The sequence below is a fragment of the Schistocerca cancellata genome, chromosome 9 (genome assembly GCF_023864275.1).
Source record: "Schistocerca cancellata isolate TAMUIC-IGC-003103 chromosome 9, iqSchCanc2.1, whole genome shotgun sequence".
In the NCBI taxonomy this organism is placed as follows: domain Eukaryota; kingdom Metazoa; phylum Arthropoda; class Insecta; order Orthoptera; family Acrididae; genus Schistocerca; species Schistocerca cancellata.
In genome coordinates, this window is record NC_064634.1 from 288,321,747 (window position 1) to 288,348,300 (window position 26,554).

Genomic DNA, 26,554 nt, shown 5'->3' on the forward strand with positions numbered 1-26,554 from the left:
TTAAACTAAGATTTGTCAATTTATCTGAAATCTCCTCCACTCTTTCCGATAAGTCACCAATTTGTTCTTTCTGTTTATTTACGTCTTCCGTAAGTGTCGCGACTCGCGTTTCAGTATTAACGCATTTAGTAGTTAACTGTTCATACTGTTGTGTTAGGTTATTTAATCTGTCATTTGGTACGGATTCCTCGATTCTCTCAAATATTTCTTTCTTATCGTGTGCACGTTGTAAATTTAACTCTGAAAATTTCTGTACTGTCACGCGATCTCTTTCCTCCTGTTCTCTGTCCTGTTCCCTTTGTCTAATCTATACTGCAACTAATCTATTATTGTGAGCATTCAAAATCGGTTGTACTTCTTCTCTGATTTCTTTCTTTAATTCATCTTTCATATTTTTGAAACATGTCCCTATTCGTGAATCTAACCGTGTTTCCATTGTTCCCATCTCAGTTTTAATTGTCCCTATCTCTGTTTTTAATTCAGATCCTAACTGTGATCCCAATGAGTCTAACCGTGTTTCCATTGTTCCCATTTCTATTTTAATTGTCCCTATCTCTGTTTTTAATTCAGATCGCAAAGTTCCCATCTGTGATCCCAAATGTAATATAGCATCCATCAACTGCTCCATGTTAGCCGGTTCGAAATTCTTTTCGCCCCTAACATTTCCCGCAAAACTAACTTCCTTCTGCATAACCATAACGCTATCTGTGTTCGATAATATTTCAGAATCTTCTATCGTTAATCTCGTATTCTGTGAATTTTCTGATTGAGAAAAATTTTGAAATGGTTCCGGACTATTTTCCCGACTTATTAAATTGTTTTCCACTTCATTATTCATCATACTGTTCCCCTGTGTTGGCGAGTTCGCCATGTCAACAATTTCGTCATTCTCACTATCCATCATTTTTGCCTTCTTCATCGATCGCGTAATCATTTACAAAACATACAAAACTCGTCACTATATGAAAATTACACACAATGACACTTTATCATCAACAATATCATTCACACGGAATGCTTCCCTCAAACACGATTAATGAACAATTGAAATAATTGCACTAAATCGTCAAACGCGTATACAAGACAATAAAAATTAAATTTTGAAAAATACCATTAGAAGAATGTCAATTACCAAATCTACACATGCAAAATAGACTACAATTACTAAACTACAAATTACTACAACAATACTACTGTCTACTATTTTTACAATCAGAAGAATTCCAAGGGACGATCCGAAGCAGTATGAAAGGTGGCTACACTGAGCCACAGCGCCAGAAATCGCGCCAGAGAGTATTGTTCCGCCGCCTCCACTGGCAGTGATTATTGAGACGTAGCGGCAGGCAGTTCTTGCCGAGAAGTTGTGGTGGACACTGCTTGTAGCTGAAGTTAGACTGAGATGCGGTAGTGGAGAGTGTTGTTCCATGTTTATGCAGTTATTTGATGGGAGAGATAGCAGATGTTGTTCCAATGGAGATATTGTAATGATCTGAGTGCTTTTCGTCAATATAAATTAAGGTAACTAACTACTGTTCTTTATTTTCTTATTATTTGTGTGTCCTGAATAATGCTTCATTACAGGTTCAGTCAACAAAGCATCTGGCGTGTGTTCTTGTATTAGAGTGTAATTTTGGTTTTCTAGCACAATTATGGTATTTGTAATTTTCTTTTATCACGTCAGTATAATTGCTATTTAAAAATTCTTGTCTTATTGAAGAAGAACCGTGCCAGATGTGCGTTGAGTCATACTACCACATACAGAACAGCTACACTTGTGCTTGTTGTTTCGTAGGTTTTATAGTTGCTGGGGACTTAATTAACTAATTGTGTTAACGAAAATTTTCATTTCATTCTTTGTTGTTGTTCTATGCAGTCAGATTGCGTAATAATACTAGTCAGGGCCAGCCGTTTACGAGACTTGCGTAATCGGACATACAGCTACTAAAAAGAAAAAAAAAATTGCATTTTGTTTAATTAAGCCCCCATGCACATGGCGACCCTAGCAACTATAAAATCTACGACGCCAACATAGCACAAGTGTAGCTGTTCTGTATGTGGTAGTGTGACTCAACGCACATCTGGCACGGTTCTTCATCAACAAGACAAGAAATTTTAAATACCAATTATACTGACGTGATAAAAGAAAATTAGAATTACTATAATTGTGCAAGAAACCCAGAATTACACTCTAATACAAGAACACACGCCAGATGCTTTGTTGACTGAACCTGTAATGAAGCATTATTCAGGACACACAAATAATAAGAAAATAAAGAACAGTAGTTAGTTACCTTAATTTATATTGACGAAAAGCACTCAGATCATTACAATATCTCCATTGGAACAACATCTGCTATCTCTCCCATCAAATAACTGCATAAACATGGAACAACACTCTCCACTACCGCATCTCACTGTGACTTCAGCTACAAGCAGTGTCCACCACAACTTCTCGGCCAGAACTGCCTGCCGCTACGTCTCAATAAGCACTGCTAGTGGAGGCGGCGAAACAATACTCTCTGGCGCTGTGGCTCAGTGTAGCCACCTTTCATATGCCCTTCCTCCACGGACTAGAATTTGATGGTATTTTTGCCAGCCTTGGTGGTGAAAATACCACCAAATTCGTCAAAAAAAATACAGACAAAAATAAAAGATGTGCATGGGGGCTTTATTAAATATTAATGAAAATATTTTTTTGTAGCTGTCTGTCCGATTACGCAAGTCTCGTAAACGGCTGGCCCTGACTAGTATTATTACGCAATCTGACTGCATAGAACAACAACAAAGAATGAAATGAAAATTTTCGTTAACACAATTAGTTAATTAAGTCCCCAGCAACTATAAAACCTACGAAACAACAAGCACAAGTGTAGCTGTTCTGTATGTGGTAGTATGACTCAACGCACATCTGGCACGGTTCTTCTTCAACAAGACAAGAATTTTTAAATATCATTTATACTGACGTGATAAAAGAAAATTAGAAATACTATAATTGTGCAAGAAACCCAGAATTACACTCTAATACAAGAACACACGCCAGATGCTTTGTTGACTGAACCTGTAATGAAGCATTATTCAGGACACACAAATAATAAGAAAATAAAGAACAGTAGTTAGTTACCTTAATTTATATTGACGAAAAGCACTCAGATCATTACAATATCTCCATTGGAACAACATCTGCTATCTCTCCCATCAAATAACTGCATAAACATGGAACAACACTCTCCACTACCGCATCTCACTGTGACTTCAGCTACAAGCAGTGTCCACCACAACTTCTCGGCAAGAACTGCCTGCCGCTACGTCTCAATAATCACTGCCAGTGGAGGCGGCGGAACAATACTCTCTGTCGCGATTTCTGGCGCTGTGGCTCAGTGTAGCCACCTTTCAGTGTGTGTTTGTGGCTGTCTTGGCAATATGTTTCACTCATTTCTTCTGGTTTCCCCATTATTTTCACTGTGAAAAATTGCACTATGTAACTTTCACTGTCAGTGTTTGCAAACGACGAAAAACAAGAAGGCGGAAATTGGAACACCTGAATGTTTACTGGGCGGGAGCTTTGAGTGTTTGTGAGGTGAATCTCCATTGTGTGAACGTCTTTGTGTTGCTGAAGGTTTGTGGGTTTTGCTTAATTATTTAGTTTTGTGTGCGTGGGTGTGTATAAAGGTTGATTTTGTTTGGTTGGTTTATATGGGGGAGGAGATCAAACAGCAAGGTCATCAGTTCCATCGGAGACGAGGGAAGGATGGGGAAGGAAGTCGGCCGTGCCCTTTCAAAGGAACCATCCCGGCATTTTCCTTAAACCATTTAGGGAAATCACGGAAAACCTAAATCGTGATGACCGGACTCGGGTTTGAACCGTCGTCCTTCCGAATGCAAGTCCAGTGTGCTAACCACTGCGCCACCTCCGTGGGTGGTTGATCTTGTCTGTTAGTTCTTTGAGCGCAGCGAATCAGTGTGCTAACCACTGCGCCACATCGCTCTGTGGTTGAACTTGTTTGATAGTTCTTTGAGAGCAGAGAACCGGGCGAGGTAATGATCATCTCGGAAGGGTATTGTGCTACCCTCAGGAAACTAAAGAAACGATTTCAGCCTCTTCACCGATACAAAAATGCAAACTAGAATGGGATAGGAATGATGATGGAAATAGGATCACATTTGAGGAAGTGGAAAAAATGGTCAATAGATTGCAGTGCAATAAAGCGGCTGGGGTGGATGAAATTAAATCGGAACTCATCAAATACAGTGGAATGTCAGGTCTTAAATGGCTACACAGGATAATTGAAATGGCCTGGGAGTCGGGGCAGGTTCCATCAGACTGGACAAAAGCAGTAATCACACCAATCTTTAAACATGGAAACAGAAAAGATTGTAACAACTACAGAGGTATCTCTTTAATCAGCGTTGTGGGTAAAATCTTCTCAGGTATTGTTGAAAGGAAAGTGCGAGTATTAGTTGAGGACCAATTGGATGAAAATCAGTGTGGGTTTAGGCCTCTTAGAGGTTGTCAGGACCAGATCTTTAGCTTACGGCAAATAATGGAGAAGTGTTATGAGTGGAACAGGGAATTGTATCTATGCTTTATAGATCTAGAAAAGGCATATGACCGGGTTCCTAGGAGGAAGTTATTGTCTGTTCTACAAGATTATGGAATAGGAGGCAAACTTTTGCAAGCAATTAAAGGTCTTTACATGGATAGTCAGGCAGCAGTTAGAGTTGACGGTAAATTGAGTTCATGGTTCAGAGTAGTTTCAGGGGTAAGACAAGGCTGCAACCTATCTCCACTGCTGTTCATATTATTTATGGATCATATGTTGAAAACAATAGACTGGCTGGGTGAGATTAAGATATGTGAACACAAAATAAGCAGTCTTGCATATGCGGATGACTTAGTTGTGATGGCAGATTCGATTGAAAGTTTGCAAAGTAATATTTCAGAGCTAGATCAGAAATGTAAGGACTATGGTATGAAGATTAGCATCTCCAAAACGAAAGTAATGTCAGTGGGAAAGAAATATAAATGGATTGAGTGCCAAATAGGAGGAACAAAGTTAGAACAGGTGGACGGTTTCAAGTACTTAGGATGCATATTCTCACAGGATGGCAACATAGTGAAAGAACTGGAAGCGAGGTGTAGCAAAGCTAATGCAGTGAGCGCTCAGCTACGATCTACTCTCTTCTGCAAGAAGGAAGTCAGTACCAAGACTAAGTTATCTGTGCACCGTTCAATCTTTCGACCAACTTTGTTGTATGGGAGCGAAAGCTGGGTGGATTCAGGTTACCTTATCAACAAGATTGAGGTTACGGATATGAAAGTAGCTAGAATGATTGCAGGTACTAGTAGATGGGAACAATGGCAGGAGGGTGTGCACAATGAGGAAATCAAAGAAAAACTGGGAATGAACTCTATAGATGTAGCAGTCAGGGCGAACAGGCTTAGATGGTGGGGTCATGTTACACGCATGGGAGAAGCAAGGTTACCCAAGAGACTCATGGATTCAGCAGTAGAGGGTAGGAGGAGTCGGGGCAGACCGAGGAGAAGGTACCTGGATTCGGTTAAGAATGATTTTGAAGTAATAGGTTTAACGTCAGAAGAGGCACCAATGTTAGCACTGAATAGAGGATCATGGAGGAACTGTATAAGGGGGGCTATGCTCCAGACTGAAAGCTGAAAGGCATAATCAGTCTTAAATGATGATGATGATGATGACTTCTTTTCCATGGCAACGCGAGGCATCACTCAAGTCTGGGCACCCGAGAAGAGCTCACAAAACTTCTCTGGACTGTTCTTCCTCATCCTTCTTGGATCTCGCACCTTCTGTCTTCCACCTGTTTGGTCCAATGAAGGATGCTCTCCGCGGGAAACAGTACGCGGATGGTAGGAAGACTAATGATGTAGTAAGATGCTAGTTCCAGTGTAGTCCAGCAAAGTGGTAACATGCGGACATACAGGCACTCCCAGTAAGGTGACGTAAGACCGTCTCATTGAACGGAGATTATGTTGAAATAGTGTTTTGCAGCCAAGAGAGTAGGGGATAACATGACTTATTAGAATCGTTAGCAAAACTAAACTGCTTTCGGAAAAAAAATGCGGTGCACTACTTATTGAACGCCGTTCATACTTATAGAAGCTTTTGAAATGTGGTAGTATAAAAGAACATAGGGCAGATTGCGTAGTAAATAAAGAGGTACTGGATCTAATTGGGAAGAAAAGAAATTTATGACACAACTTGACTACAAGAAGGGACTACATTGATAGGAGACATTCCGAGCCATCAAGGAATTGTCAGTCTGCTATTGGATGGAAGCGTGGGGATTAAAAACTGTAGAGGGAGGCGAAGGGATGAGTACAGTAAACAAGCTCAAATGAATGTGGGTTGCAGTAGTTATTCGGAGAAGAAGATGCGCGTACAGTGCAGATTGGCGTGGAGAGCTGCGTCAAACCAGTCTTCGGTCTGCAAATCAAAACAACACACACAACCTAAAAATCACAAGACGAATACAGGAATCTATGAGAAGTCAGACTTCAGAAACAAGCTAAAGGACATTATTTTGTGGAATTAAAGCAGAATACAAATTCTGTTACCAAAAGTTTGAACACTTGAATATAGGCTCCAATCCTGAGACATCTGTTTACTTACGGCGGCACATGTCATCGTTGTGAGCAGGACTGGGTTATATGACTTCCGTTACTTTTTTTCTTTCCTAATTTCACGTTATAAAGTATATGAATGTTTCTTATTTGATATGCAATGAGGTGACAAAAGCCATGGGATCGCAATCTGTACTTACACAGATGACTGTGATATAACGTACGCAAGGTATAAAAGGGCAGTGCATTGGGGGAGCTGTCATTTGCACGTATGTGATTCATCTGAAAAGGTTTCTGAGGTGAGTAAGGCGGCACGTTGAGAATTAACACTCTCTGAAAGCGGAATGGTAGTTGGAGCTAGTCACATGGGACTTCCATTTGGGAAATCGATGGGGAATTCAATATTTCGAGATCCACTGCGTCAAGAGTGTGCCGAGAATACCGAATTTAATGCATTACCTCTCCCACGGGCAACACAGTGGCCGACGGTCTTCACTTAACGACCGAGAGCAGCGGCGTTTGCATACAGTTGTTAGTGCTAACAGGAAAACAGCACTGCGTGATATATCCGAAGAAATCAAAGTGGGACTTACGAGAACGTGCCCGTTAAGACAGTGCCGCCAATTTTGGCGTTAATAGGCTATGACAGCAGTGATCGATGCGAGTGACTTGCTAATTGCACGACATCGCCTGCAGCGCCTTTCCTGGGCTTGTGACCATACCGGTTGTACTCTAGACGACTGGAAGACGATGGGCTAGTTGGATGAGATTCTACTTCTGTTGTAAGAGCTGATGGTAGGGTTCGGGTGTGGCGAAGACACCATGAAGCCATGGACCCAAATTGTCAACAAGGTACTGTGCATACTGGTGGTGGCTTCATATGGTGTGGGTTATGTTTACATGGAATGGACTGGGTCCCCTGGTACAAATGAACCGGTATTTGCTCGGAAATGGTAATGCTGGGCTACTTGGAGACAATTTGCAGCCATTCATGAACTTTAGGTTCCCAATCAAGGATGGATTTTTTTATGGATGACATTGCGCCATGTCACCGGGCCACAATTGTTCGCGATTTGTTTGAAGACAATTCGAGCGAGTGATTTGACCACCCAGGTCGCCGGAATCCTATCGAACATTTATGGGACATAATGAAGAGAGAGGTCAGTTCGTGCACAAAGTCCTGCACCGGTAACACTTTCGTAATTATGGATGTCTGTAGAGGCAGCGTGGCTCAATATTTCTGCAGGAAGCTTCCAACGACTTGTTGAGTCCATGCCTTGCCGGCTTGCTGCACTGCGCCGGGCGAAAGGAGGTCCGACATGATATTAGGAGGTATCCCATGACTTTTGTCAGTCTAAATGTAGCTTACAGAAATATTCAAGGATTTGTGAACCTCGTTATATGCGACATATCTGAATGTATTATAAAAAGGAACTAGAATTACAATAAAGTACTGGGGACAGAAGTGGATGGTTGTGAAGCTTCAATTATTCATCGTTCGATTCCTCGTCGTTCCTACGCCTTCTTCTATCACTTATTGCCTCTCTGACATCTGACGATCGTTCGTGTGGGGGAAAGTTTGACTAAAAGAATTTAGGTTTCTATGTTACAACGTAGGTCCACCTATAATCGGTTGAGCAAATCAGTTCGTTAAGTTGGAGAAAGGCAACACAGTACCACCTTCAGTTACACTATGCCTACTAAAGGATTCTGGCGACTATTTGTTAAAGAACATCAGTACTGAAACTTCCTGGCAGATTAAAACTGTGTGCCGGACCGAGATTCGAACTCGGGACCTTTGCCTTTCGCGGACAAGTGCTCTACCAGCTGAGCTACCCAAGCACGACTCACGCCCCGTCCTCACAGCTTTACTTCCGCCAGTACTTCGTCTCCTACTTTCCAAACTTGGCAGGAGACGAGGTACTGGCGGAAGTAAAGCTGTGAGGACGGGGCGTGAGTCGTGCTTGGGTAGCTCAGCTGGTAGAGCACTTGCCCGGGAAAGGCAAAGGTTCCGATTTCGTGTCTCGGTCCGGCACACAGTTTTAATCTGCCAGGAAGTTTCATATCAGAGCACACTCCGCTGCAGAGTGAAAATCTCATTCTGGCAACATCAGCATTGATTCTAATGGTTTGTCACCAAACAATACTTTCCATTCAGAATATCTTCAAATTACTTGTAGCGCTTCCCGTTGTGAGCTTTCTCTCCATTGCTGGGGGTACTTTTGAGGAATCTGGCAATTCCAGTGTCCCAGCTGTTTCTTTTAAGCTGTAAAGTGCTATTCACAAGGCGAACAAACAGGTGTTACATTGACAGAACACGACAAGTAAGTTTTTACAATATATATCGTTTTATTAAACGTGAATACAAATTTAAGTTACATTTTTTCCTTAACATAGTTAGCATTACTTACAATAGGTACAATAAAAACATCTTATACAAAATATAAAACATGTGTTTGTAAATAACATCGAAACGATTTCTACGTAGTCCTTTTGAATATATATAGAGAGGCGATGACACTGAATTAAGCCAACAGTGCCAAAAACAATCCACGCACCCATACAAAATGCATAATGCAGCTCTTAGACTGCAATAAGACTTCTTCAGTCTGAGTATGAAAACACGTTTTACAACGATTGCAGCCTTGGTTACTGTGTATAGTGAGAGGGAGACATTCATCTGCTTGGAGTTGCATGACTGCTGATCCTGATATGCGTCTTTTAGCGAGAAAGACGTTCAGGAAGAAATGTGAATGGAAAATACCGTTGTGAACGTTGGTTGTCTTAGGTCTCGTACGACGTCTGAAATGGCCATATGAAGATGGGTTTTCTGCTGACAGTTTCTGCTCATTGCTGACAGAAAAAAGAACCACAGAAAGCTAAACAGCTGTCGTCAGTGAAATTTTTTCTGTAGTACGGATGTCCGTTATGTGTATTATAATATTGAAAATTATACGGCGAATAAAAGATCACCTTAGGCACTGCATGTCGACGTTCCAGTTCCAATAAAACAAGTTCGCGTGCTCGTACTTGTAACATGTGAACTTTCGAAATATTTGAAAAAATGAAAATGATATTTAGGAGACGGCAGTTACTTGTGTAGTGCTAGGATTTAACATTTTTATTCCTTATGCCATGTGACTGTAGTTGTGTAACAGAGCCTATCTTTATGGTATTATCTGTGTTTGCTATTGTGTCTAAATTCATGCGATCTGAAACTCCTCGCTTGTCAGATGGTCAAACAAGCATGATCAAGATCATGAAGTAGCAAAATGTAGCACATTAGTAAAATGGATTTCAAGATGTTTCAATTTTTTTGCTAGATTGTTTCTGATGTATCGCTCTAATTATTTTTAAAATTTGTGGGAATTTTATGAATATAGGATGAAAAGTAGCTGTGAATGTCTCGTCTCGTATTGTGTATCTGGTAATGTTACAGTTGCTCATTGATGTTGGAGGTGGTAGTGTGAAGTTTAACGTACTTAACCGGAACCTCACAGGCTCACAATGGCATTAGTACCACAAATACGGCGAACAATTTCTCAGGAACGCAGACGTTGTCCGCAGATGTCCCGAAGTGTGAGTCGGGAGCCGCTCTCAACGGCCAAACGACTGTCCTCTGTCTCCGACAATTTCGCGAGGCGGGCGGCAGAGGGCATTGGCGTGCTGACGGTGAGGCGCGCGGCCGATAGATGGCACGCGAGTGGTCACTGGTGCCGGACGACGACGGGCACGGCCTGAGCGAGGCGAAGCACGAGCGCGAACGCCATTCGCCACAACTGGCGCGCCGCCTCGGACCGCATCATGAGCACCCGCCACAGCAGCACGAACAGCGCCACCTGCGTCGCGCGATGGACCCAGTACATCCTGCACACACAGACACACACGTGTTACACTGTGAGCACAAACAAGGAAGCTAAGCGTTGGAAACTTTTTCTGCTTCAGCCACATTTGCTAACACAAGATAGACCCTCAGGTAGGGAGCATGCTGTCGAAAGTCCTGACATTAGTCAAGCGTAAGTTTTATTGGAAGGGACAAGATAATTTCCGAAAAACGATAACGCGAGAAATAACTGAAAATAAGCGGTTTTTAGAGAAATAACGCGGAATCTACAATTTTTACGAAATATCGCGATATGTTTGATTCTGCCATATAAAAATGTTATAAACCTCAGGGCCGCAGTTTACTAATAATCGTAATTGATAAGTTACTGAGTGTTAAAACTGCGTATTGACTTCTAAGTTCCATAAGGTTTAGGTTTGCGTACAGTTTTAAACGGATAGTTCATTTTCCGCCTAACGAACTTTGATGTGGTGACAAAAATAGCACAATAGTATGCAAAACTAACGAGGCATTTGGCAAAAAAGCACAGAATTTAGAGAAACCAATACTGAATTTGACAAAAAACATGAATTTGAAAAAATACCGAATTTGGCAAAAATGACAATCGCATTTGGCAAAAACTAACACCGAATTTGGCTAAAAAGTAACGTCTAGTTTTCCAAATAAGTAACATCAAATTTGGCAAAAAGATAACATCGAATTTGGCGAAAAAAGCCACCGAATATGTCAAACAATGACACCAAATACGGCAAAAATAACGCCGAATTTAACTAAAAAGTACCTGTAAACTTGCTAAAAAATAATACCTAATTTGCCTAGAAAAGACTGTCGAATTTGGCAAAAATAACACCCAATCAAGCAAAAATGAACATCGAACTCGGGGAAAAATAACACTAAATTTGGCAAAAAATAACATCAAATTTGACAAAAAGTAAGGCAAAAACGTAATACCGACTTTGGCAAAAAATAGCACTGAATTTAATAGAAAATAACGCCAAATTTATCAAAAATAACGCCGCAATTGGCAAAAATTACGCTGCATTTTGGAATTACAAAGTTTATATTTGCGTTTGTGCAAAGCTTCGTTATTCAAGTTCTACGCCTGACAAAGGATTCTGCCCTCAAGATACAACTATGCACGCATGGTACATACCCCTCAGCGCCAACCCGTGTGTCACAGCACACAGAGCGATAGTGTGTGAGAGAAAAAATGCATGCTAGTACGGTTTCCAAACTAGCTGAAGTTCCCTCTTTTGCGCATTACGTTTCAGCGACAGAGTCAGCCGTCTCTTTATTTGTTAGTGACCTTACGTATGCTACCAGTCTGGGTGGAGCCACATACAAAGACGATATTTAAAACCATAGCTGGTGGCACCCAATGAAGACAACTAGAAGGGTCTTAGAAATACTGTGCACAAAAAGGGAATAATCAGCTTGGTTGGAAATTACTATTAAATGCAATTGCAGGCTCTCTCGGCGTATTTCAGCTATGAAATCTTCACGGGTTATCAGCCGAGTGACGTCGTCTTCTAGTCGCAACGTTTCAATGGATTGTGTATTCGTCATCTTCAGGCGAAGATCCATTGAAACGTTGCGACTAGACGACAGTGCATGCTAGTTCTCTGCGTTGCACTGGAATGCGTTTACAGCTGTGCTGCAGTGAAATTTAGTTTTCAACACATGAATAGTATTACCTTGAAAAATCAGAAGACCCTCAACGACAGACAAGTACAAGAAAGATCGACTTTGAAAAAAGTAGGGAGACATTTAAGCTGGTAATGAACGCAATACACCACATCATTATAGGGTGTCCGAAATAAGATGAACTGCCCTAATATTTAACAAAAAAATTCGTGATGTTGAAGAAAGCTCCTGGACAGGTCACTGCACGCAAAGGGAATAATGTTTAACTTTTGTTCTTTGGGGTCCGCAGTGCAAAATATGTCTTTTAATGACATGATTATTATGGATAATAACCAGCTACACTCCTATGTAAAATCTGGTTGGGGTGTCAAAGACTCTAATACTACTTACTGACGCATGGCACCTATTTGGTGCGCAAGTCCCCTCTATAAGGAACAAGCATTGTGAAACTTACATGTTTTATAGAAACAGCTAGTGTAACTCTAAAGATTACAACCTGCTTTACCCCAAAGAAGTGTGGTAGGAGCGTATCTCTAAATGATGAATTAAATGGTTCAAATGGCTCTGAGCACTACGGGACTCAACTGCTGAGGTCATTAGTCCCCTAGAACTTAGAACTAGTTAAACCTAACTAACCTAAGGACATCACAAACATCCATGCTGGAGGCAGGATTCGAACCTGCGACCGTAGCGGTCTTGCGGTTCCAGACTGCAGCGCCTTTAACCGCACGGTCACTTCGGCCGGCCAATGATGAATTAGAAAATGTCTGAAGCTATATAAGGCTATTCGCAGATAATGGGGTTGTCTATAAGAAAGTAGCAACGCCAGAAGATAATGTTTGCAGCATGACCTGCAGAGGATTGATGAATGGTGCAGGCTCTGGCAGTTGACCCTCAACTTAAATAAATGTAACATTTTGCGCAGACATAGGAGAAGAAGTCCACTATTGTACAATTACACCTTTGATGAGAAACTGCTGCAAACCGTAAAATATCTAGGCGTAACTATTCAGAGCGCCCTTATGTGTAATGATGGCACAAAAAAGAAATAGAAGAAAAAGCAGATGTCAGACTGAGATTCATAGGAAGAATTTTAAGGAAATGAAAGTCATCCACTAAAGAAGTGGCTTACAAGGCGCTTGTTCGACTGATTCTTGATTGTTGTTCATAAATCCGGGACACTAACTAGGTAGGACTGATAGAAAAGGTTGAGAAGATCCAATAGATCCAATAGGAACGATGCGTTTTCCTCACGGAACCGTTTAGTAGGTGCGAGAGCGTTACAGAGATTCTCAACAACCTTCAACGGCAGACGCTAGAAGAAAGGCGTTGTGCATCGCAGGGAGGTTTCGTACTGAAATTTGGAGAGAATATTTTCGGACAAGAGTCGGACAACATATTACTTCCTCTCACATACGTCTCGCGAAATGACCACAAGGAGAAAATTCGAGAAATTGGAGTTAATGCAGACGCTTACCGACAATCATTCTTTTCTAGCGTCACTCGCAAGTAGAAAATGGAAGACGGATCAAATAATGGCACCAGAAATGACCTCCGCCACACATCGTCAAGTGGCTTGCGAAGTACTGATGTAGATATTTTCAGCTCCATCGATATCACGTAGTACGCACTAACTGCATTCCGAGCGAAAGATTTAAAGTTACTGTAGAATTTTCCCATCGGCTGTCTCTTGCAGCTATAGAAGCTTTTTGTAATGTTTAAGGGAATTCTGATCAGCCTCGAAGTGCACGCTCCCCCTGACGCAGACACGTGACCTGAAGGACGCGTTGTGCACGAGTCAGGGGCGCCGCCTCCCGGTGTTTGCCTGCTGCGTTGCCTTGCGCAAGCGGCTACTTTCGCAGAATAGCCTGACTGGGGCGCCGCTGCAGCTATTGTCGAGTCAGTTCTCGCTTACGGCGCGATACTCGAGACGACCATGTGTGAGAGCCGTCTGGACGGGCGGTTGTGAAAGTGTTTACTAACAGCGCACCGAGCAAGGTGACTGGTGCGCAAGCAGAGCAGATCGACAGTGTTCGAGACATCACTCAGCGCGCAGTCGATCGGAGGATATTCAGTATCTCAGTCGATGTTATCGTAGTTGAGTTACGCTAGACCATACATCGTCTAAACACCGTGAGGTTTAGAACACAAGAGGTCCATTTGTTAGGCTATGTAATCTACACTATCTTATGAAAAACATCCCGATAACCGTATGTAATGCGGAATTGACCAGCAGATGTCGTGAGAGGCGGACCCGCCAGTAAAAAAGGAGGCGGGGCTACTGTGTCGTCAGCGGAGAAGCAGCCATAGCAGAATGCAAAGATCAGGAAAGCTCAGCGACTTCGAAAGTGGACTAGTCACTGAATGTCACATGAGTAACAAATACGTCAGGGACCCGTCACAACCCTTCTAAAGGGGTCTGTTGATGATGTGACTGTTGAGCCGTGCGCGGCTCGTTTTCCCGCCATCATGTATTTTACACCTTGTTTTTACGTTCGTTAAATTACTACTGTCACTGAGTTGCTGCTTTGCCTGACAGTGACCGGCGCTAAAAGCGCGTATCGATATATGCCCTCTCGTAGTATCTTTGCTCGACTGCTGTTACTTCCCGGTCGTTGTCTGTCGTAAGCGAGTTCGGGTCTACCAGTCAGTTGGAACGCGTCTGGAGCGCAGTCCGGACCTGCCAGTCGGGGAGTTGTAATTCGGCACTAGTGCAGTCGGGTTGGAGCAGTGAGATCTGCGTCGACATGGCTCGCCCGACCATTGCCGCCACGCATCACTTCAGCCGGGCCACGGTCTTGGTGGATCGTCGGTCGGTCGTCCTACCGGACGACGCGTTTTGGCTCGCCGATCGTTCATGAGTCAGCTGTGTCTGTGTGCATCGACTCCCGACTTGTCTTCGCGCGTGCTTAGTTACTATTGGGTATCGTTCAGGTCTTCGTGCAAGTGTTTGTCAGGTTGTGTGTGTAGTTGCCGTTATTTCCTTTGATAAGTTATTTTAAAAATTGTCGGCGTACTGCCTCTGAGAGGTCGGTCGTCTCGTCGGGCGACGTGTAACTGGTTCTCCGAGCGCTTCTGGGCCCCTTCAATCACCATCTTGTGGAACTTGGGTCGATCCCTTCTTGGTGCAGGGATGTCGCTTAGCCAGTGGGCGTGTTTCCTCTGCATGGTTGGGTCCGAGCCAGTATTTCCGCCGTCGTGTGTCTGGAAGTGAGTCGGAGACGCACTAGCAGTGCAGTCGCTACGGAGCAGCAGCCGCGGACGGACCAGCGGGTCGTCGGTCGGTTGCTGCGGACCAGGGAAGTTATCTCCGCGCAATGCAGTCGGCTGGGTCCGGTGGCGTTCCCTGCGCAGCGTGCGTGGAGCAGTCCGATCGCTACGAGCTTCGTGGTTCACCGACCCAGGACATCAAAGTTGAGTAGTGGTTTCAGCTACGCAAGCCACGTGCATTCAAATGGTGTGGTTCGTTTCGGTGGTTCGCTGTTGGGGAGGTTTTCCTGTGAGCAACACCGAGTGTTTCTATTGCCGAAATTTAGCCGCCATGCGGTGGAATTAACTACACTGGTTGACTAGAATTCAAGTGTACCAGCGGAATTTTCTGCATTGTGGCCGTTAGTGTTCCGGTTACCTGTCCTGGCCACTAACGTAATTTCAGGCAGCGTCCTTTCCTCACCTGTTGTCGCTGCCCAACATAGTGTGTAGTTTTCACAGCTAATACATATTTCATTGTGGTTAATCACGTTCGTAGCCTTTTGTGTTTGAGTTCTCATGTACTGATTGGTGGCAAGCAAGTCGCTGTGTCGGTCGGTCCGTAGCTTCCCCTGGTTGGGTTCCGACGGATCAAGTGTAGTTGGGCTCACCACCTGTCTCACCTAAGTGAACGAGGGCAGACCGACCTCCCTGGAGGCTACAGAGTGCCGTTTCCTTTACTGTTTTTCTCACCGGTGTTTAATTGTTTGTTTATAATCTATCATAGCCGCTTGGAACCTTATTCTTAAAATTACCCTTTAAGCGAAACATTGCGGCCTTCTGCCTTTGAAAGGTTATGCTAATTTATTTTAAAATCATCAAAATTTTATTGTGGGCCTTCGGCTTTTGTATTGCATCTTGTTTATGTTTGTCTATCCACTTTTGCCTTTAGGCTTTCAGCCTAGCTGTAATAAAAATATGTTTTAATTATTTTATTTGCTATTTTAACTGCATTTTTAAAATTTCTTGTCTGAAGGCCTTCAGCCGTGAAACAATTGCATTTTGAAAACACGTAGTTGTCAAAGTTCGGCTATGTGCCGCTTTGGTTGTAAATGTGTTACTAAATCACAATAAATCACAATTTTAAGGTGAAACTCACCCCAACCTTATTTGGCCCTTTCCACAATCCTAATCACCTGTTCTGCCCTGCGGGTTTAGCGGTCGTTTCAACTGTGAAGGGGGAGCACGAAGGAGCAACCTCAGCTAAACTAAGAGCAGCCAGACCTCTTGTGCAGATGGACAGGGAGCTTCGATCATTGAGGAAGGTGACTACAAAAAATTGCACGAAACAGGGCGAAGGGATCGCTTATGAGTTCTACTAGAACTCCAACTAGCACAAGGATCGTGGGCAGGGAGCAAAAAGAATGAAGAACAGTGATGGAGCAGCTAAGCCACACATTTCTGCAGTCAGTTCTTAAGCGACCCTTGAGGAGGTGTGAAGAGTGGCGGATACGGAAAAACCTCAAGGAGGGGACGCTAAAGATATCTTGTGCTACCTTTGCTTTTACCGTAATAAAAAATAATCTAGTCACGTGCAAAGTTTAAGAAAGTTTTATTTAAACTGGTTATACACATATACAAGACAATGTCATCTTATGATATAAAAAAGTCACAATTGTGGTTCTCTTCCTTAAATGATGAATTCTATGCGCCTATTCTTCCTGACAAATTGGTTAATTATGTTGCGTTTCGTGATGCAATAACCCATAAATAAAGTGCGACGGACTATTAATACGACGATAAATGTAAAATACCTGCTCGAGAGATAAATACTCTGTGGAATTTAAGCATCTCCGTGCGGACTCGATAACACAGGTATACAGACTGTATTAAGTTACGGCAAAGAGATAGTTATTGCATGTTGGACATTGGAAGGGAGATGTTCTATGTCGGATTGGAGATTATTGAAAGCCGCCATTAACGCAGTAATCTGTGTTTTATGGTACTGAAGAAAATACATATAAAAGCACACTTTTCATTATTTAGAGTCGATTGCCACTTTTGGCACAATGCAAATATCTTGTCTAAATCATTTTGCAATTCGTTTGATCATCTGATGACTTTGCAGTACGGTAAATGACAGCATCATCTACAAACATCCAAGAGGGCTGCTCAGAATGGCTCCTATGTCATTTATGTAGATTAGGAGCCGCAGAGGGCCTACAACACTTCCTTGGGGAGCACCAGATATTACTTCTGTTTTACTCGATGACTTTCTGTAAGTTTCTACGAACTGTGACCTTTCTGGCAGGAATTTACGAATCAACTCGCGCAACTGAGGCAATACCCTATAGGCACGGATTTTGGTTAGAAGAAGCTTTTGAGGAACGGTGTCAAAAGTCTTCTGGAAATCTAAAAATATGGAATTCATTTGACATCCCCTGTCGATAGCATTCGTTCTTCGTAAGAATAAAGAACTAGTTGTGTTTATCAAGAATGATATTTTCTGAATCCGTGCTGACTATTTGTCAATAAATCGTTTTTTTCGAGGTAATACATAATGCTCGAACACAGTATATGTTCCAAAATCCTTCTGTATATCGACGTTACTGATATTGGTCTGTAATTTAGCGGATTACTCATATTTCCTTTCTTCGGTTTTGGTGTTACTTGTGCAACTTTCCATTCTTTAGGTAAGAATACTGGTCTGTAGCAAGGGTGATAGGATTCCAGGACACTGTGCTTGTAAAAAAACCAACGCATATGGACCGATATCAACATGCGATGAGCTGTCGTACACCGTACTAAAACGCAGTGGTCCTGAGGGCAATAGTAAGGAGGCCTTGGGCCATGGAAATCTTGATACAAGAACCAGAACGCCTTAAACTTGTGTTCAAGCGAAGTTTATACGATGACAGATCCATCACGGTTTAGAGTTTTGATCTTCACCAGAACCAGTAGAAGTCATGTACAGGATGACCTAAAAACCCGTTAACATTTGAAAATTTAATACTTCACGGAATGATGTAGGTAGAGAGATAAAAATTGACACACGTGCCTGAAATGACATGGGGTTTTATTCAAACAAAAATGCACAAAAGAGCAACAGGTGGCGCTTTATAAGATACAAAAGCAGTAATTAGCATAGCAACTGAATTCTAGGAAAGACGACGTTCTTTATAACAAATGCTCAACATGTCGATCGTCCTTCATCAACAATACAGTCGAGGGACAATGTTGTGAACAGTACTGTACAGCACATCAGTAGCTACTGCGAGAAACTGCCAACGGCCGTCGGGTGTTGTCTTTTAGCGCCTCTAATGAAGTCGGACAATCGCGGTAGACACCAGGCAAACCCACAATTAATAATCACACGGATTTAGGTCTGGGGACCTGTGAGGCCAAGCATGGTGGAAGTTGCGGCTCAGCCCGCGATCCTCACCTGTTCATTTTCGCAAGAGGTCTTTCACACATCTAGCATTATGGGGTGGAGCGTCATCCTCCACAAAAGTCGTACCTTCCAGCAGGTGTTTATCAACCGGGCTACGGACGATGTGATTCTGTTACATGTAGGCGTACCTCGCACCCGTCACGCTGACGATTTGAAAAGCAGCACCCAGTATTTCCTCGAAGGAAACGTGTCCGATCACAAATGATGTGGTATATTCACAACATACCGTGGCTTTCTCGTCATATAGTGGGGTTTCCATGATAGTTTAGGGTTTTAGTTAGACCAAATTCTGCAGTTGTGGGTGTTGACAGACCTTCGGAGTGTGAAATAGACTTTGTTGGTCCACAAAATTTTAGGCAACCACACGTCATCTTCCCACATTTTTTGATGGGCCCACACCGCAATGATCTCAGTGTCGCAAAAACTGCGGCTGACGGTTCGTAATGACGCTGGATTTTTTTACGGACAGTATTGGAGTGTACCCCTTAGTGCTCTCCAAACAGTAGCGCGTAGAATGGCGGTGCGACGTGCGACTTCACGAGCACTCACTTCACCATGCGAAGATGAGCCCGCTAAAGTCTCCATTCCTTCCTGAACTGTCCGAATAGCAGTGGCACTAGTGTCTGGTGGTCCACTAGGTTGTCATCACCTAAACAACCCGTGGCTTCGAACTTCGTGATTAGTTTCTTCACACAGACTTTGTCTCAGGACCTTTACCCGTTCGAATACCCTTCTTATGGCTACAGATTCGTAAAGCTGCAGTAGCGGGTTCTCCGTTCTCAAAGTAAAGCTTCACAGCTTGCCTTTTCTGGTGAAGTCAACATGCCGCAACTGTTATTGCATCTGACTCCCTCTCTCACTACAGCTCATTTTGTATACGATTCTCATGCGGCGTCAATGACGTGTTGTTGTCCAACGCCATCTGTTACTGCCTTTTGGATTTCCCTGTATATCTGTTGCTTTCCTACCACATAACTGGAAGCGTATCTTCCACCATAGGAAAGGCAGAAATACTGAATTCAGTGTTCCGAAACTGTTTCACTGCGGAAAATCGTAACACGGTCCCTGACTTCAGCCGTCGCACGGACGCCAAAATGGAAAATATTGAAATAAACGATATCGGAATTGAAAAACAACTGCTATCACTTAGTAGCGGAAAAGCATCCGGACCAGACGAGATACCCTTAAGATTCTACAGTGATTATTCTAAAGAACTTGCCCCCTTTCTATCAGCAATTTATCGTAGATCGCTGGAAGAACGTAAAGTACCTAGCGACTGGAAGAAAGCGCAGGTCGTTCCCATTTTCAAGAAGGGTCATAAATCAGATGCGAAAATTATAGGCCTATTTCGCTTACGTCAATCTGTTGTAGAATAATGGAACATGTTTTGTGTTCTCGTATTATGACGTTCTTAGATAATACAAATCTCCTTCATCATAACCAACATGGATTCCGCAAACAGAGATCATGTGAAACTCAGCTCGCCCTATGTTCTATGTCGGATTGGAGATTATTGAAAGCCGCCATTAACGCAGTAATCTGTGTTTTATGGTACTGAAGAAAATACATATAAAAGCACAAAAGGAGTATCAGTTGTGTAGAGTTCATAACCCTTAATCATTTCAAAAGAAATATTCAGCGATTATAAAGACGCAAATCGTTCGGAAGTGTTGTGTGGTTTTATGGTTCGAACCTGCAGTTTTACACGGTTTTGGGATTCGTCGAGAATATTCCTCCGAAGACCTAAATAATTTCACGAACTTAAGTTGGACGCCACATTCCATACACACGACACACCATAGCACTTCGCTGTACCGATCGATTTCCGCAGAGCGATAAATTACCCTTATCGATTTCAGGTGGAGAAGTTCCAGTAAGAAGACTCAACGAGATCTGCTGCTGCGAAACGCATGTGGTATTACCGTATTCTTTAACTTACGGAGAGCAGTAAGCAATATAGATTTCATAACCACCGCAAACATAATTAAAAGGACTCAACTTAAATAAAAGGAGCAAACGGTGAAAAGCAATCGCTAAACCAAATAAAAATCAATCAATAATAATACACAATCACATTAATAAAACGCTCATTAAATAATAGAGAGAATCAAAATGTTGTTGTTGTTGTGGTCTTCAGTCCTGAGATTGGTTTGATGCAGCTCTCCATGCTACTCTATCCTGTGCAAGCTTCTTCATCTCCCAGTATCTACTGCAACCTACATCCTTCTGAATCTGCTTAGTGTATTCATCTCTTGGTCTCCCTCTACGATTTTTACCCTCCACACTGCCCTCCAATGCTAAATTTGTGATCCCTTGATGCCTCAAAACATGTCCTACCAACCGATCCCTTCTTCTAGTCAAGTTGTGCCACAAACTTCTCTTCTCCCCAATCCTATTCAATACCTCCTCATTAGTTTCGTGATCTACCCACCTTATCTTCAGCATTCTTCTGTAGCATCACATTTCGAAAGCTTCTATTCTCTTCTTGTCCAAACTAGTTATCGTCCATGTTTCACTTCCATACATGGCTACACTCCATACAAATACTTTCAGAAACGACTTCCTAACACTTAAATTTATACTGGATGTTAACAAATTCCTCTTCTTGACAAACGCTTTCCTTGCCATTGCCAGTCATTTTATATCCTCTCTACTTCGACCATCATCGGTTCTTTTACTCCCTAAATAGCAAAACTCCTTTACTACTTTAAGTTTCTCATTTCCTAATCTAATTCCCTCAGCATCACCCGACTTAATTTGACTACATTCCATTATCCTCGTTTTACTTTTGTTGATGTTCATCTTATATCCACCTTTCAAGACACTGTCCATTCCGTTCAACTGCTCTTCCAAGTCCTTTGCTGTCTCTGACAGAATTACAATGTCATCGGCGAACCTCAAAGTTTTTACTTCTTCTCCATGAATTTTAATACCTACTCCGAATTTTTCTTTTGTTTCCTTTACTGCTTGCTCAATATACAGATTGAATAACATCGGGGAGAGGCTACAACCCTGTCTTACTCCTTTCCCAACCACTGCTTCCCTTTCATGCCCCTCGACTCTTATAACTGCCATCTGGTTTCTGTACAAACTGTAAATAGCCTTTCGCTCCCTGTATTTTACCCCTGCCACCTTCAGAATTTGAAAGTGAGTATTCCAGTTAACATTGTCAAAAGCTTTCTCTAAGTCTACAAATGCTAGAAACGTAGGTTTGCCTTTTCTTAATCTTTCTTCTAAGATAAGTCGTAAGGTCAGTATTGCCTCACGTGTTCAACATTTCTATGGAATCCAAACTGATCTTCCCCGAGGTCGGCTTCTACCAGTTTTTCCATTCGTCTGTAAAGAATTCGCGTTAGTATTTTGCAGCTGTGACTTATTAAACTGATAGTTCGGTAATTTTCACATCTGTCAACACCTGCTTTCTTTGGGATTGGAATTATTATATTCTTCTTAAAGTCTGAGGATATTTCGCCTGTCTCATACATCGTGCTCACCAGATGGTAGAGTTTTGTCATGACTGGCTCTCCCGAGGCCATCAGTAGTTCAAATGGAATGTTGTCTACTCCCGGGGCCTTGTTTCGATTCAGGTCTTTCAGTGCTCTGTCAAACTCTTCACGCAGTATCTTATCTCCCATTTCGTCTTCATCTACATCCTCTGCCATTTCCATAATATTGTCCTCAAGTACATCGCCCTTGTATAAACCCTCTATATACTCCTTCCACCTTTCTGCCTTTCCTTCTTTGCTTAGAACTGGGTTGCCATCTGAGCTCTTGATATTCATACAAGTGGTTCTCTTCTCTCCAAAGGTCTCTTTAATTTTCCTGTAGGCAGTATCTATCTTACCCCTAGTGAGACAAGCCTCTACATCCTTACGTTTGTCCCCTAGCCATCCCTGCTTAGCCATTTTACACTTCCTGTCGATATCATTTTTGAGACGTTTGTATTCCTTTTTGCCTGCTTCATTTACTGCATTTTTATATTTTCTCCTTTCATCAATGAAATTCAATATTTCTTCTGTTACCCAAGGATTTCTATTAGCCCTCGTCTTTTTACCTACTTGATCCTCTGCTGCCTTCACTACTTCATCCCTCAGAGCTACCCATTCTTCTTCTACTGTATTTCTTTCCCCCATTCCTGTCAATCGTTCCCTTATGCTCTCCCTGAAACTCTCTACAACCTCTGGTTCTTTCAGTTTATCCAGGTCCCATCTCCTTAAATTCCCACCTTTTTGCAGTTTCTTCAGTTTCAATCTGCAGTTCATAACCAATAGATTGTGGTCAGAATCCACATCTGCCCCAGGAAATGTCTTACAATTTAAAACCTGGTTCCTAAATCTCTGTCTTACCATTATATAATCTATCTTATACCTTTTAGTATCTCCAGGATTCTTCCAGGTATACAACCTTCTTTTATGATTCTTGAACCAAGTGTTGGCTATGATTAAGTTATGCTCTGTGCAAAATTCTACAAGGCGGCTTCCTCTTTCATTCCTTCCCCCCAATCCATATTCACCTACTATGTTTCCTTCTCTCCCTTTTCCTACTGACGAATTCCAGTCACCCATGACTATTAAATTTTCGTCTCCCTTCACTACCTGAATAATTTCTTTTATCTCGTCATACATTTCATCTATTTCTTCATCATCTGCAGAGGTAGTTGGCATATAAACTTGTACTACTGTAGTAGGCATGGGCTTTGTGTCTATCTTGGCCACAATAATGCGTTCACTATGCTGTTTGTAGTAGCTAACCCGCACTCCTATTTTTTTATTCATTATTAAACCTACTCCTGCATTACCCCTATTTGATTTTGTATTTATAACCCTGTAATCACCTGACCAAAAGTCTTGTTCCTCCTGCCACCGAACTTCACTAATTCCCACTATATCGAACTTTAACCTATCCATTTCCCTTTTTAAATTTTCTAACCTACCTGCCCGATTAAGGGACATTCCACGCTCCGATCCGTAGAACGCCAGTTTTCTTTCTCCTGATAACGACGTCCTCCTGAGTAGTCCCCGCCCGGAGATCCGAATGGGGGACTATTTTACCTCCGGAATATTTTACCCAAGAGGACGTCATCATCATTTAATCATACAGTAGAGCTGCATGTCCTCGGGAAAAATTACGGCTGTAGTTTCCCCTTGCTTTCAGCCGTTCGCAGTACCAGCACAGCAAGGCCGTTTTGGTTAATGTTACAAGGCCAGATCAGTCAATCATCCAGACTGTTGCCCCTGCAACTACTGAAAAGGCTGCTGCCCCTCTTCCGGAACCACATGTTTGTCTGGCCTCTCAACAGATACCCCTCCGTTGTGGTTGCACCTACGGTACGGCCATCTGTATCGCTGAGGCACGCAAGCCTCCCCACCAACGGCAAGGTCCATGGTTCATGGGGTGGAGAATCAAAATAAGAACTTTAAAATCTCATCGTCAATAGGACAATCAGTGTCAGGGTGAATGTTCAACAGAGCTAAGCCGTTAAGTCGATCCTCCTTCATTGTCGAATGGTCGCGACTTTTCTCGTAGGTACGGTATGTGTTATCTATCTATGTGCCAGACAGATACGTGTAAAATACGATGACGCTGACGCGAGTGTTACATAGGAAAGAACAACTACTCGATAACTCGATTCGGTCGAGTCGACTGGCGAAACAAACGAACGAATAGCGTACGGACTGACTGGCGGGGGCGGCGCGGGTGGCAATGCGGCCGGCTCCTCAAGTGAGAGATGGTGAGGGGGGGGGGGGGGACGAAGCGCGCTTTCAGCGTGCTTCCTATATGTATCCTCCACTGGAGTGACGCCACTGGATAGTGGATGACGGGAAACGAGTGACGAATCACGTTATACCCTGTGGCTATCAGATGGAACATTTTAGGTTTGGCTAATGCGTGGAGAACGTTACCTGACATAATGTGTGATGCCAACGGTTTAGAACGGAGGAGGTGGTTTTCATGGTTACGCTGTGGTCCCATTATTGTGCTTAGGAAAGCGCTAAATGTGGAAGGATATGAACACATTTGGAAGCATTGTGCACTGCGTACAGTAGAGGATCAGTGTGGGAACGGTGGTTGTTTGTACCAGAACGACAATGCACTCCGTCATCTACGTCTATATCTACAAGATTACTCTACAATTGATAATTAAGTGCCTAGCAGAGGATTCATCGGACCGACTTTAAACTATTTTTGTACCGTTCCAGCCTCTAAATGCGCGGCAACAACGAGCGCATCAATCTTTCCGAGCGAGCTGTGATTGCTCTTATTTTGTCATGATGACCATTTCGCCCTATGCAGGTGGGCACCAAAAGAATATTTTCGCAATCGGACGTGAAATTTCACGAGAGATCCTGTCGCAACGAAAAACGCATTTGTTCTAATGATTGCCTCCTCCCCCTCCCCCCCCCCAATTCACGTATCATGTCCGCCGGTCTCTCCCTCCCCTATTCCGCGATAATACCAAAAGAGCTGCCATTCTTTGAACATTTTCAATGTTCTCCGTCAGTCCCATCCGATGCAGATCTCACACTGCACGTGAGTACTCCTGAAGAGGGCGAACAGGCGTCGTGTAAGCAGTCTGTTTAGTAGTCACGTTTCATTCTGTAAGTGTTCTGGCAATAAATCGCAGTCTTTGGTTTGCTTCCTCCACAACATTATCTATGTGATGGTTCCAATTTAAATTATTCATAACTAATCCCTATGTATTTTAGTTGAATCTACAGCCTTTTGTGTACCGCGTAACCACAAATTCAGTGTTTTTTTTTAGTACTGATGTGGATAACTTCACACTTTTCATTATTTAGAGTCGATTGCCACTTTTGGCACAATGCAAATATATTGTCTAAACCATTTTGCAATTCGTTTGATCATCTGATGACTTTGCAATACGGTAAATGACAGCATCATCTACAAACATCCAAGAGGGCTGCTCAGAATGGCTCCTATGTCATTTATGTAGATTAGGAGCCGCAGAGGGCCTACAACACTTCCTTGGGGAGCACCAGATATTACTTCTGTTTTACTCGATGACTTTCTGTAAGTTTCTACGAACTGTGACCTTTCTGGCAGGAATTCACGAATCAACTTGCGCAACTGAGGCAATACCCTATAGGCACGGATTTTGGTTAGAAGAAGCTTTTGAGGAACGGTGTCAAAAGTCTTCTGGAAATCTAAAAATATGGAATTCATTTGACATCCCCTGTCGATAGCATTCGTTCTTCGTAAGAATAAAGAACTAGTTGTGTTTATCAAGAATGATATTTTCTGAATCCGTGCTGACTATTTGTCAATAAATCGTTTTCTTCGAGGTAATACATAATGCTCGAACACAGTATATGTTCCAAAATCCTTCTGTATATCGACGTTACTGATATTGGTCTGTAATTTAGCGGATTACTCATATTTCCTTTCTTGGGTTTTGGTGTTACTTGTGCAACTTTCCATTCTTTAGGTAAGAATACTGGTCTGTAGGAAGGGTGATAGGATTCCGGGACACTGTGCTTGTAAAAAACCAACGCATATGGACCGATATCAACATGCGATGAGCTGTCGTACACCGTACTAAAACGCAGTGGTCCTGAGGGCAATAGTAAGGAGGCCTTGGGCCATGGAAATCTTGACACAAGAACCAGAACGCCTTAAGCTTGTGTTCAAGCGAAGTTTATACGATGACAGATCCATCACGGTTTAGAGTTTTGATCTTCACCAGAACCAGTAGAAGTCATGTACAGGATGACCTAAAAACCCGTTAACATTTGAAAATTTAATACTTCACGGAATGATGTAGGTAGAGAGATAAAAATTGACACACGTGCCTGAAATGACATGGGGTTTT

The 26,554-nt window shown here is 42.6% G+C and overlaps 1 protein-coding gene across 1 annotated transcript in view; it reads right to left on the minus strand.

Moving 5' to 3' along the window:
• Window positions 1-8,947: 8,947 nt before the first annotated feature.
• The window catches only part of LOC126100294 (putative fatty acyl-CoA reductase CG5065), a 282,092-nt gene continuing 264,485 nt past the window's right edge, over window positions 8,948-26,554 (minus strand). Inside the window, exon 10 of the mRNA XM_049910901.1 lies at window positions 8,948-10,462. Coding sequence (XP_049766858.1) covers window positions 10,303-10,462 — 160 coding nt within the window. The 3' untranslated portion in view covers window positions 8,948-10,302. The remainder of the gene's footprint in view (window positions 10,463-26,554) is intronic.